Raw genomic sequence first — 12,933 nt, forward strand, 5'->3', positions numbered from 1 at the left:
CTGCTCATCTACTCAATTGCTGCTCAAGGATGGATGTGTAAAACCATGCAATGTGTGTCCAATCATGATAGTGTGGTAGTTCCCAGGCCCCATAGGGTCCCTTGACTTGAAGATAGGTACGATCGTAGACAAACTCCAAGTATCAGGTAGGCCCTCACACATGGCATGGTTGAACATCACTGCCAGAAGCTCTACAAGTAGATCTTTGGCATGTATAAAATGCTCTTATACTACTTTATAACGATCATATGCTCTCCTGGACCTCATCCTTTCAATGGCCTTCTTTACCATCTTGGCGGTAAAGAAACATGTGTGTGGGCATGGCTCTAGCGGATTCGGAAGAGGTGGCTGCCCCGAGACCGTGTAGAGAGATGGTGCATACTGACCCCGTGCCTCTGTAGAAGTGATGACTGGTGGGGGAGAATGGCCATGGAAGAGTTGCCATGCCTCGCCTGAATCCTGGCTCAAAAACAATTGGCATAGATCTTGCTCTAGTCGAGCTAGAAACGCCCTTTTCTTCTGTAGTACCAAACACCGAGAAGCAACCCGACTGCCTGTGAGTGAGGACTCCTCCCTCTAAAGTCGGGCTATGGTCTCTCTGCACTCCTCATCATACCAGCTATTCCGGGGTGTGCTCCTAGAATGTTGTTACTGCCCACGCTCAATGTGTGGGTATGCCTCTGCTGCTGCATCCTGCAGTGTCTCTATCAATATATACTTGTGCCCCCCTAAAGGTCTCCCCAAATCCTCTGTGCATAAGCGTCTATAAATACCATCTATGTAGACAGAATCAGTCTCCGAAGTAAAAGTATCGGGTATGCGTAGATGTCTGTGCCAGTCAAGCTGTGCTGAACTGGAATGAGACGGTAAACGTGAGAAGGGCATGGTCTACTGCTACCCCGATAGGCATGGGCCCAACTGTAAAGTCGTGAATAGAACTGGCTGAGCCAAAAAATAATCTATTGTGCTGGCCCCATGTCTATGAGGAAAACAAGTGAACCCACTCGACGCTGGAAATCTGTGGAGGCTATTCAAGATGGCCAGCCCATGTGCAGTCTCCATATCTGTCAGATATTCCCCATATGCAATGTGCTTATCCTGCGAACACGTGGCCAATCCCATATCATTGACATCCAACTCCCTCAACATTTCCTGTGAGGTATCGTAGAACGCTGTCTGAGACTGGCCTGTCTTGGCGATAAAGTCTCCCAGAAGAATGACATCTCCATCCCTAGAGAGCTCCCATATATCCTCATCCAATATCATGTAGGGTGACTGCCCCTTGGGCGATGCATAATGAGATGTGCTGGGGGCAAAATAGCATATTGCAATGTAGAGTGTCCTCCATGTGTCCGCTCTCACTCTGATCGACATATATCTGGCCTGCTCATCTCTCCGAACAATACGAATGAGGGGCTGAAGCTCCTCCCTGAATAGGACTACCACACCTCTTGACCCCCCTCCTCTATGCCTTGATCTCACATCCTGCCTACAAGTAGTCTCCCAATGGTATTCCGTCTCTCTAGGTAATGTGCTGCCAGGAGTTTCATGCATCTCCACGTAAAAAATAATGTCTCTTCCCTTAAAGCTATCCTCAAATGCGCCTACATCTAGCTTCATTGATCCATTGCAATTCTAGGCTGCCATTTTAAGGTTTGGTCCCATAGGTCTCGCACCATCATGCGGTGCGTTTTTCCAACACCACTACTCTCCCTACCTTGTAGAAAGCAATTTTCCTTTTCTCCCTTGCTGCCTTGATCTCTGGCATCAGCTCTTTGCATATGTGCTACTTGTGATAGAGTAGGTCATCACCCAAAAATATCCGAGTTTGGTTTATTGTTGGTCTCTTCTTCAGGAATTCCTTCCTAGCTTGGAGCGTAGGGAAACGTATAATGAGTGCTCTTTCCTTGGGACTTCCTTTCGCATCACTTCCCTTCTTGCCAACTCTCCAAGCACCTATGTGTGGGTTCAGAAATATCCATGTGTTTCAAGAGCTCTTGCACTTCTTCGTCTACTTTTCTAGTGTCTTTGAGACCTGTACCCATAGAAACAAGGGACGGGGGGACGCGGCCCTAAACAGGCGGGACGTGACGGGGGACGCGGGAACGGAGGACGGGACGCCTATTTGAGACGCAGGGACGTCCCTCACAAGGGAGGCGGGTCCCCGGTGACGGGGTTGCATGGGACGCGGGCAGGGGGCGGGACGGACCAGTTTTGGGGACAATAGTTGCTATTTAAAGGCCAGTTTTGGGGGCAATAGGTTGCTATTTAAGGGCATGCAATGGAAGGCCTTGGCAAGCCTACCCTTCTAACTTCTAAGTGCTCCCGAGTCCCATGGGCGGCAGGCCATCATCCATGCACCATCTCTCTCTCTCTCTCTCTCTCTCTCTCTCTCTCTCTCTCTCTCTCTCTCTCTCTTACATCATTATGTTTTGCCCTTTGGCGAGGATGATTGATGATTGATGATCACACCAACGGTGTCGTGCACGCCGCACGCCCTTTGTTATATTTTGGTATTATGTAATATGAGTGCAAAACCCACTTTTTCTTTGCAATCGTGTGCTCTTAGTGTTCACTGTTGTCTCAGTATTAAATTTGCAAAGAACTAGTGTTTTTTAGAGCGCGTCCCCTGTCGCGTCCCCCGTCCGCTGTTTTGCCACGTCCCTGTCCCCGAGACCCGTCCCCGTCTCCATGTGACTATGCCTGTACCACGCACATAAAGGGCTCTAGTCTTCCTCTTTTGCTCCTCCTCAATTGTCATATTGAGGATAGTGGATATCGGTGTGGCTTCATGCATCTTATCTTTTCCTTTCTTTTTTTTTCCCGAGAAAAAGATCCTTCTATTAGTTAATGAAACTACCCATGGGGCTACAAACACCTTTGCTAGAGAGGGCTACACCAATCAAACGGGGAGACTCCCAATGAAAAAAAAACAGCATATGTACAATAAGGCTAAATCAGGAGATGGGAGGAGGAAAAAGACACTCAGGTGGACAGTAGTGCCAACTGATCACACCCTGAACCATGGTGAAGAAAGGCCTAGGGCGCCAAAGTCGAAGGAACGTCTCTCTACGCTCCCACATGCGGTCGGAGCTGCCCTGAAGACTCTCAAATTGTCCCCTGAGAGTATGGATTAGCTCCAGCCAAAAGTCTCGAACAGTCTCTGCTGGTGGCACAAGGCAAGCCTCAAAGATGCGGAAGCAACAGGCCCACCAGATGAACCAGAGTGTCAGGCCACAGACGAGCTCCCAACACACCTCTCTCTCACTGCACCACTCCTGTGGAGTAAGCTCAATAGCAGTTTGGAGTGTAGGTCGACCCCCCTGTATCACTATCATCCTGCTGGTGGAGGATAGCTCAATCTGTAGTGCAGGTCTCGTGAGAGTGGACCAGGCAGCTGCCCCCCAAGTGTACTGCCGTGCCGTGGAAAGAGCTGGCATCATCCGAAGGACCCGAAGCCACACCTGCTGTGCCATAGGGTAGTCCCAAAGACAGTGACGCTGACTCTCCAAAGGATGGTCACGAGCTGCACATGCTGCCGAGAGGCCACTATGTACAAGCGAGCTCCCCACCGCTATAGCTCTATGTGCAACCAGCCATTGGAACAACGTGACTCGCTGCGGCTGCCTGGCGTCCCACAATCTCGCCCAAAAAGCTGACAAGAACTCAGCTGTGAGACCCTCCTCCTGCCAATGAGGTGCTGCAGCAGGACGAGCTTCTCTCCATGCTGCAAGTATGTGACGTCCCATTCGAATAGTGTATTGAAAGAAAGGGACCTCTGGATAATCGATTGAGGAGAAAGGGTCCCTCCAAAACCACTCTCCAGGATCCCACTGCACTCGTGCCAATGGACAACTCTCCAAAGCCCACAACCTCCAATGGCCTGTCCCAAGAGCTGCTAGGTCAGGATCTATGACACAATTCCTCCCACAAATGCTCAAAACTCAGATCCTCTGAAAACAACACTCTGCAACCTAAGGGGCTTCTACTGAGACACTATGTAATCGACCCTCGCCCTAAAGCTTGAAAAACATGGAGGGTACAGTCTTTGAGCAAGCTCGAACTGTGATGAGGATCTCAAGTCGCGTGAAGGCCCCCATCCATCTAGACGTTGCTTACTCGAGAGGTGTAAGCCACTCAGCTGGCACTACCTCTGTGATGCCCTGGCACATGCTCTTCACCCCTCTCATGCCCTGAAGCTGGATGCTTTGAAACTCCTTTAACAAACTTGAGAACTGTAACTAGTCACCTAAAGTGCATGCTGGACCCTCTACCATGGGACCCCAAGAAACATGAAGCCTACTACCAACCAAGTGGCCTCTTTGAGTGCTGACCATGGGGTTTTAAACAAGGGGCTGTCTCAGGCGCTCCTCCGTGCAAGTAGATTGGTGTTGCTTCAAGCCTTTCCACAACTGCTCCCAGGAGCGAAGCAGGCTCACAACAAAATGGTCCTCTAGTCTCCTGCTCAGGCAAACTTTGCTCATCTCTGTGAAAATCCATTTGGTGGAAGGTCTCCAAGGGCCTCCAGCCTGAGGCACTCTGGCTCTAAGCCACTGAAGCAAAAACTCCTTCCAGGGCTCCTCCCCTGGAAGCAATCCTCTGACAACAAACTTCCCCAACCCCCCCTGAGAACAAGGTAGAGTAATGACCTACCTGGCCCCTTTGGCCCGGGCTATCTGAGTGTCGCGCCTTGACCAAAGGAAGTTCCCGATCAGCCTCTCTACTATCTGGCTGATGTAGGAGCTCGAAAAGATCCAACAAGATGTAATGTACTACATAGTAGCCAAGAACACCTGGTTGGCCACTACAAATCTACCTGCCAAAGAAAGGCGTGCCGAGCTCCAATGTAACAGATTCCTCCTGATGTACAGGAGGAGGGGAGCAATCTGCTGTTTAGGAGACAAGTCCAAGCCAACCTGACAGCCCAAGTATCGAATTGTAGTCCTTGGGGGGGATCCATCTGAAACCCTCACCTGGCAGCCAATCAGGCGTAGAAGCACTGCCAACCGAGAAAGCCACTATCTTCCTCCAGTTGATCATTGCGCTTGATGAACAACAAAAAGTCTCAAGAGCCTGCTCACACTTGTGTAGGTTGACCTCTTGGCCCTCCAAGTACAAAGCTGAGTCGTATGCAAACTCAACATCCAATAGCTCATCGCCCCAAATAGGGAGCGCTAGGTCACGTAGACCAACCTGCTGTGAAACCAGAAATCTGCTCATCGCCTCAACATAGAACAGAAAAAGGAAGGGGGCAAGAGTTCAGCCCTGTCTGACCGAACGTGTGAACATGAAGCGGTCTCCTCTACCTCCTGTCAGAAGCACCTGACTGTGTGCACGTCTGTAAAGAGCTGACACACCTCTGATCCAAGCATTTGAGAAGCCCATCCTGCGTAGAGTGCCCTCCAAAAACTCCCAGTCAACTCTATTGTAAGCCTTCTCAAAATCGATGGTTTGAGCTATTCCACATACTTAGAGGACTGCATGACAGCATTGAGGGAAGGTTAGATAGGGCTGAGAGGGGGCGCTAGGCATTCATTAGTTTGTGATGGGCCTATTTCCATGGTTTCTATGCCCGAGGTGGTAATGGAGAAGTGTCATTTATGCTGATGCACGCAACAGTTTCTTCATGGTGAGGCCGAGTCTTCATTGGCGTTGCATGCCTTTTGTTTGGCTTTTACTCTTCTCCCATTGTTTTGTGTATCCATTGTATGCTTTTTTGCTACTCATTTAGTGAGAGTCTCCTCTCTTTGCGCAATTTTCCTTCATGGTAGGTGTGATGTAGCCCATTGGGCAGATTTTAAAGGTAATAGAAGGATTTTCTTTGTGGAAAAAGAAAGATTGCAGTGAGAAATATCTTGCCAGGCATGGTTGCAAGTATGAAGCCATGAGAGTAGTTGAATGCATTGAATGCGGAAAGAAGATGATCAAGGGAATTGATCTTTTGAGAAGATTGGATGTATCGAAGGATTGTCGTGTGAATGAGAAAAATGGATGTGCATGGTATGTACATATGGTTTGTCTGCGTCTCGACAAGGTCGAGGGGTGCTGTAATTCCAATGTCCGGCATCAGCTCTATAGATAACCATGGCTGAGACCTTGAGTCGAAGATTTGGAGGGAGTCTGTTGAAAGCTTGTGTTTTTTTTGAGTCTATGATGTGATTTTGTACAGGTAGGGAAGCCAAGCCATAGAGGTGCCCCACTCCAACATCTTCTCTAAATGGGAACAGGAATTGGAACAAGAATGACAAAGTATATGGAACACATTCCCTCATTTTCGAGGCCATGTAATGGCATTCCATAGGACTAAGATCACAACTGTGTGTAGCACTTGTCACGTGCAGTAACTTAGCTGGATGAAAACTTAAATTTTGTGACCAGAATTACTGCATATGTCACAGGAAGCTCAAGGAAACAGGGCAAAGATTTTGGAGGAGTGCATTGAGGATATTCCTGTAGAAACAGCTAACAGAGGAGAAACGCATTTGGAAAACTGTTCAATAGAGACATCCATGGTCACCCAAACAGATATTACCAATAAACAGGACAAACAATCGGCTTTTGTTGAGGCAGGGTATCTCTTTGATCCTCGAAAAAAATCTACTGTTTTCGGAGGCCAGTTAATTTTTAATAGTAGCTTTTCCAAGCCAGTCTATAATATTATTTAAACTGATAAATTATGCGTTCACTCCAAATTTTTCCAATTTTCAATTTTATTTATAACGTTCAACACGATCTGTCTAGATTCAACGCAATCTAATCGCAAAGGAATAAAAAATCTGATGGTGCTCATTGCATACTAGAGGCCATCTCAGGCAACCAATACAAACATCTGCTTTAACTTCTGAGAAAGGCTTTGGGGAGGCACCAGAGGACCATGAAGTTTTCCAACTTCAAAAAGAGTTGAAGGTATTTTTTTATGGTCAAGAGATGTCAAATTTCCCTTTTTTGGTTTTCAAGGCAACTTTTTGGAGAATGTCAATAAAAACTGATGGCAGGAAAAAAATGCAGAGCTCCTGAAATATAAACAGGGTTTAACAAAGTTGGAAGAAATATTGCAAGAAAAGAAAATTTTAAACTCGGGTTTGCTTCAACAAAAATTTCTGGAAGCTGTTGCTTTTTCTAAAGCAGAGAAGGCAGTCCTAAAGGAAGCTTTAGATGCAGAAAAGTTATCACACCAGGTTAATCATCCACTTTTTCTCTATCTGTAAGTAGAAGTTTAACTTAAGATGGATTTATTGAAGAGCCTGTGAAAGAATTTGATGTGTTTAAATTGTTCTAACAACATTTCCTGCAGGTTGCTGAGGCCGTGCTCAAGGATATTGCTAGAGAGAGAAACCAATTGAAAAAGCATTTGTCAACTTCGAGCAGAGAGGCATCCTTTAAGATTCAACAACTTAGTTCTGAGCTGGTTTGTATTGAATCAAGCTTGCTTTATGCTTTGTTCAGATGAAGATGACTTTTCTGTGTCTTGCCATGCGTGTTATCTTCATTCATATGCCTTTTGCTTATGGCACCTTGGGCAGCATGCTCTTATGCTTCTGTGGGTAGTTAACATGTATTGCTCTCGTGCATTTGCACATTATTTCTAGCAATCTAAATGGAGTAGTGTTTGCTGGCACAAGAAGTTGGTTATGAGGCAAGAATTACAGAGGGACTTGTTCGTTGACATTGATATTTAGTACATATTGTGGCAAACTTCTCCGTGGTGTTTTGTGCAAAACCGACTGTAGGAGCTATTGGAGTGTGCAGTTCTATGTGGTCTAGATAGCTATTTTATGTATATGACCATGATCTTGGAGAGTTATGTGGGTCGTTTCTAGCTGATCTAGCCCACACTCTAAGACATCAACCCTTTCTATGTGTAATTATGATCCCGATATGCACGAGTTACAAGTCATAGGTAGACAAGCTGCTTGATTTATGTGTATGCTCCTACAGAGGCAAGGATTTATCTGACTTTCGTAGGTGATGCTTTTTGCCCTTTGTGGGAAGGTGTGGATATCGTTTGGAAGTGCATTAATCTCAGAACAGTAGGCACTCTCATTATCTGCTTGTGGTGAGAGGGAGATTGGGCTTGTCATTTAATACCCCAATGGCTACGTCCCACATATGAGGATTTGTTAGCTGTTTATTGAGCAGGAACTGGTGGATGCTTTTTCTGGTCTTGATCCTGCCTCATGCTGAGGAGATGAGAGCGTTAGTCGTCAACTCTTTGTAGATTACTGGGATGTATTGCTGTCTCCTATGAAAAGAGCACCACTACCCAAACATGAATGACCCAAAGTTGCATGCAATACTTCCAAACTATCTGCTAAAAAGCACTCAATAACAAGGTATCATCAGCGCACTCCTGGTCTAATGGTTCCGTTTCATCACCCCAAGCTGAGGCCACTGTTACAAATACCTCAGCACAAAATAAGAATGAGTATGGTGCCAGCTGACAATCCTCCCATACAACAAAATTTCTCAGAATGCAGCCCCACAAAAACTAATAATAATGGCACTAAAAGTCAGGGGCAAGCCACCTGTAATCCATCTCTTAGAAAAGCCTATATTCTGCAAAGTTTGCTCAAGGAATCCCCAATCTGAAATGCCATAAGCCTTCTCAAAGGCAAAAAGGAGAATAGCAATCAGCTTTCCAGACCATTTTGCGTACTCCACTTGCTGATAGAAGGCGAAAGCATTGTTCCAAATGTAGCAACACCAACCCACCTGCACGGATAAGCGCTTGAGACAGCCCCTTGTTTGGAACCCCATGGTCAGCACTCATAGAGGCCACTTGGTTGGTAGTAGGCCTCATGTTTCTTGGGGTTCCATGGCAGAGGGTCCAACGTGCACTCAAGGTGACCAGGCTTCGGTTCTCAGGTTTGCCAAAGGAGTTACAGAGCATCCAGCCTGCAGGGCATGAGGGGGGTGCATAGCATGTGTTAGGACATCACAGAGGCAGTACCCGCTGAGTGGCTCGCACCTCTAAAGGCAGCAGCTCCCAGATGGATGGGGGCCTTCACGAGACTGGAGGTCCTCATCGCAGTTCGAACTTGCTCAGAGAATTTTCCCCCAATGTTCTTCGAGATACAGGGCAAGGGTCGACTACACAAAGTCTAAGTAGAGGCTCCACAGGTTGCATAGTGTTGTTTTCAGAGGATCCGAGTAGTGGGCATTTGCGGGAGGACTTGCGTCATCGATCCTGACCCAACAGCTCTTGAGACAGGCCATTGGAGGCTTTGGGCTTGGGAGAGCTGCCCACTGGCACGTGTGTAGTGGGATCCTGAAGAGTGGTTTTGGAGAGAACCTTTCTCCTCAGTCGACCATCCAAGGGTCCCCTTCTTTCAGTACACTGTTCGACTGGGACGTCACATACTGGCAGCATGGAGAGAGGCTTGTCTTGCTGCAGCACCTGATTGGCAGGATGAGGGTCTCACAGTTGAGTTCTTGTCAGCTTTTGGGCGAGGTTGTGGGACGCCAAACACCCACGGCGAGTCACGTTGTTCTAGTGGCTGGTTGTAAATCAAGCTACAAAAGTGGGAAGCTGGTTAGTACATAGTGGCCTTTCGGCAGCATGTGCAGCTTGTGACCATCCTTTGGAGAGTCAACGTCATTGTCTGTGGGATTGCCCTATGGCACAGCAGGCTTGGCTTCAGGTCCTGTGGCTGATGCCAGCTCTTTCCGCAGCACAACAATATACTTAGGGGGCAGTTGCTTGGTCCACTCTCACGGGCCCTGCATTACAGTTTGAGCTATCCTCCACCAGCAGGATGATAGTGATAAAGGGGGGTCAACCTACACTCCAGCCAGCTATAGAGCTTACTCCATAGGAGTGGTGCAATGAGAGAGAGGTGTGTTGGGAGCTCGTCAGTGGCCTGACACTCTGGTTCATCTGGCGGGCCTGCTGCTTCCGCATCGTTGAGGCTCACTTAGTGCCACTAGCAAAGATTGTTCGAGATTTTCGGTTGGAGCTTATCCATACTCTCAAGGGACAATTCGAAAGACTTCAGGGCAGCTCCGACCGCATGCAGAAGCGTAGAGAGGCGTTCCTTCGACTCTGGCGCCCTGGGCCTTTCTTCACCATGGTCCGGGGTATGCTCAAATGGCAGTATTGTCCACTTGTGTGGCTGTTCCCTCCTCCCATCTCCTGATTTAGACCTCATTTTACATATTCTGGTTTTTCATTGGGAGAATCTCCCCTTATGATTGTTGTAGCCCTCTCTAGTAGAGGTGGTTGTAGGCCTATGGGCAGTTTCATTAACTAACAGAAGGATCTTTTTCTCGCAAAAAAAAAAACACAAGCCAATGGAGCCCATGTGCTTTCCTCAACAAGAAAAGAGATCGAAATCTTATAGCTCAACAGTCCACTTAATGAGCGTCTTTGATAATGTGAGCTATTTAAAAATTATGGTAGAAGAGTGTAGCTAGTGAGGAATGTGAATGAAAAGGTAGTGCCTAAACCTTCTCAAGCATAAACCACAGTCACCATAATGAGCTCCATCTCTGTATAGCTACTTTCTACCTCCAACTTTACCCTACTAGCACAGTAGATAGGCTTCATGAGTATCTTTACTCGCCACTAGTAGATTCACATAACACTCATATCCCAAATAGGAGCTTCCATGCCTTGAAATACCTCGTAGCATTCATTTTCCCATTGTAGAGAAGCCAACTTGGCTACTTGTCATAAAGCACAAAGAAGTTTTTTTTTCCCCGAGAAAAAGATCCTTCTATTAGTTAATGAAAGCTGCCCGTAGGGCTACAACCATCTCTGCAAGAGAGGGCTACAACAAACATGATGGGGAGACTCTCCCAATGAAAGAACAACATATATACAATGAGGCTAAATCAAGGGATGGGAGGAGGGAAGAGCCACACCGGTGGTCGGTAGTGCCATCTGAGCACACCCTGGACAATGGTATAGAAAGGCCCAGGGCGCCAGAGTCGAAGGAAAGCCTCGCGGCGCTCCCGCATGCGGTCGGAGCTGCCCTGTAGTCCCTCAAGCTGTCCTCTGAGAGTATGGATCAGCTCTAGCCAAAAGTCACGAACAGTCTCTGCTGGCGGCACAGAGCGGGCCTCAAAAATGCGGAAGCAGCGGGCCCGCCAGATGAACCATAGTGTCAAGCCATTGATGAGCTCCCAACACTCCTCTCTCTCACTGCACCACTCCTGTGGAGTAAGCTTTGTAGTAGCAGGCTGGAGCGTAGGACGCCCCCCCTGTATCACTATCATCCTGTTGGTGGAAGATAGCTCAAACTGAAGTGCCGGGCCCGTGAGAGTGGACCAAGCCGCTGCCCCCCAAGTGTACTGTCTAGCCGTGGAGAGAGTAGGCATCAGCCGAAGAACTCGTAGCCACACCTGCTGGGCCGAGGGACAGTCCCAAAGACAATGACGCTGACTCTCCACCAACTGGTCACAGGCTGCACATGCGGCCGAGAGACCACTATGCACAAGCCAGCTCCCTACTACTGTAGCTCTGTGTGCAACTAGCCACTGAAACAAAGTGACGCGCCTCGGCTGTCTGGAGTCCCACAGCCTCTGCCAAAAGGCTGCCAAGAACTCGACTGTGAAGCCCTCCTCCTGCCAATGACCTGCTGCAGCGGGGCGGGCCTCTCTCTGTGCTGCAAGTATATGACGTCCAAGCCAAACAGTGTACTGAAAGAAGGGGACTCCTCGGTGGTCTGCAGAAGAGAAGGGGTCCCTCCATAGCCACTCACCAGGATCCTGCTGTACTCGTGCCAGTGGACAACACTCCCAAGCCCATAGCCTCCAATGTCCAGTCTCAAGAGCTGCTGGGTCAGGGTCTATGACGCAAGTCCTCCCACAGATGCCCACAACTCGGATCCTCTGAAAACAACACTCTGCTACCTGCGGGGCCTCTACTGCAACTCGCTGTAATCGTCCCCCACCCTGAAGCTCTAAGAACAGGGCTTGGACAGTCTCTGGGTAGGCCCTGACTGAAATGAGAAACTCCAGTCGTGTGAAGGCTCCCATCCACCGGGGTGCTACTGGCTCGAGAGACGTGAGCCACTCAGCTGGAACTGACTGTGAGATGTCCTGACACATGCTATGCACCCCTCTCATGCCCTCCAGCTGGAAAACCTGCACCTCCTCTGACAAACCTGTGAACTCTAGCCAGTCACCTAGAGAGCGCGCTGGACCTGCTGCCATGGGACACCAGGAAACATGAGGCCGACTACCAACCAAGTGGCCTCTTTGAGTGCTAACCATGGGGTTCCAGACGAGGGGCTGCCGTAGGCGCTCCTCCGTGCACATCGGCTATCGCTGCTCCAGGCCACGTCGTAAGAGCTCCCAAGAACGAAGCAAACTCACAGCGAAGCGGTCCTCCAGTCTCCTGCTCAAACCAACTCGGCGCATCTTTGTAAAGATCCATCTGGTCGAAGGTTGCTAAGGGCCTCCTGACTGAGTCACCCTGGCACGAAGCCTTTGCAACAAGAACTCCTTCAAGGGCTCCTCACTTGGAAGAAGTCCTCTGACTATGAACTTCCCTAGAAGGGCTCTGCTCTGCTGTGTTGGATCAATGATCCCAAGCCCTCCCTGAGAACAAGGAAGCGTGATGACCGACCAAGCCACCTTGGCTCGGGCCATCTGAGTGTCACGTCCTGACCAAAGGAAGTTCCTAATCAGCCTCTCTACTTGGCTGATACAAGAACTCAAGAAGATCCAGCAGGAAGTGATGTACCACATAGTCGCCAACAGCACCTGGTTGGCAACTACTACTGTACCAGCCAGCGAAAGTCGTGCTGAGCTCCAATGTAACAGCTTTCTCGTGATGGACAGGAGAAGAGGAGCAATCTCTTGCTCGGGAGACAAGTCCAAACCAACCTGACAACCAAAGTACCGAACTGCAGTCCCTGGGGGAATCCACTTGAAACCCTCTCCTGGCATCCAATCTGGCACAGGAGCACTACCAACCGAGAAAGGCAT

At 48.6% G+C, this 12,933-nt stretch overlaps 1 protein-coding gene across 4 annotated transcripts in view; it reads left to right on the forward strand.

The window, feature by feature from the left end:
* The window catches only part of LOC147422190 (uncharacterized), a 164,363-nt gene that overhangs the window by 38,038 nt on the left and 113,392 nt on the right, over nt 1-12,933 (forward strand). For all 4 annotated transcript variants that reach the window (XM_086503413.1, XM_086503412.1, XM_086503411.1 and 1 more), the window contains 4 exons: nt 6,399-6,571; nt 6,801-6,906; nt 6,996-7,178; nt 7,295-7,408. In XM_086503413.1, coding sequence (XP_086359539.1) covers nt 6,399-6,571; nt 6,801-6,906; nt 6,996-7,178; nt 7,295-7,408 — 576 coding nt within the window. The remainder of the gene's footprint in view (nt 1-6,398; nt 6,572-6,800; nt 6,907-6,995; nt 7,179-7,294; nt 7,409-12,933) is intronic.

This window comes from Adiantum capillus-veneris, chromosome 27 (assembly GCF_014529385.1).
Source record: "Adiantum capillus-veneris isolate H3 chromosome 27, ASM1452938v2, whole genome shotgun sequence".
NCBI lineage: Eukaryota > Viridiplantae > Streptophyta > Polypodiopsida > Polypodiales > Pteridaceae > Adiantum > Adiantum capillus-veneris.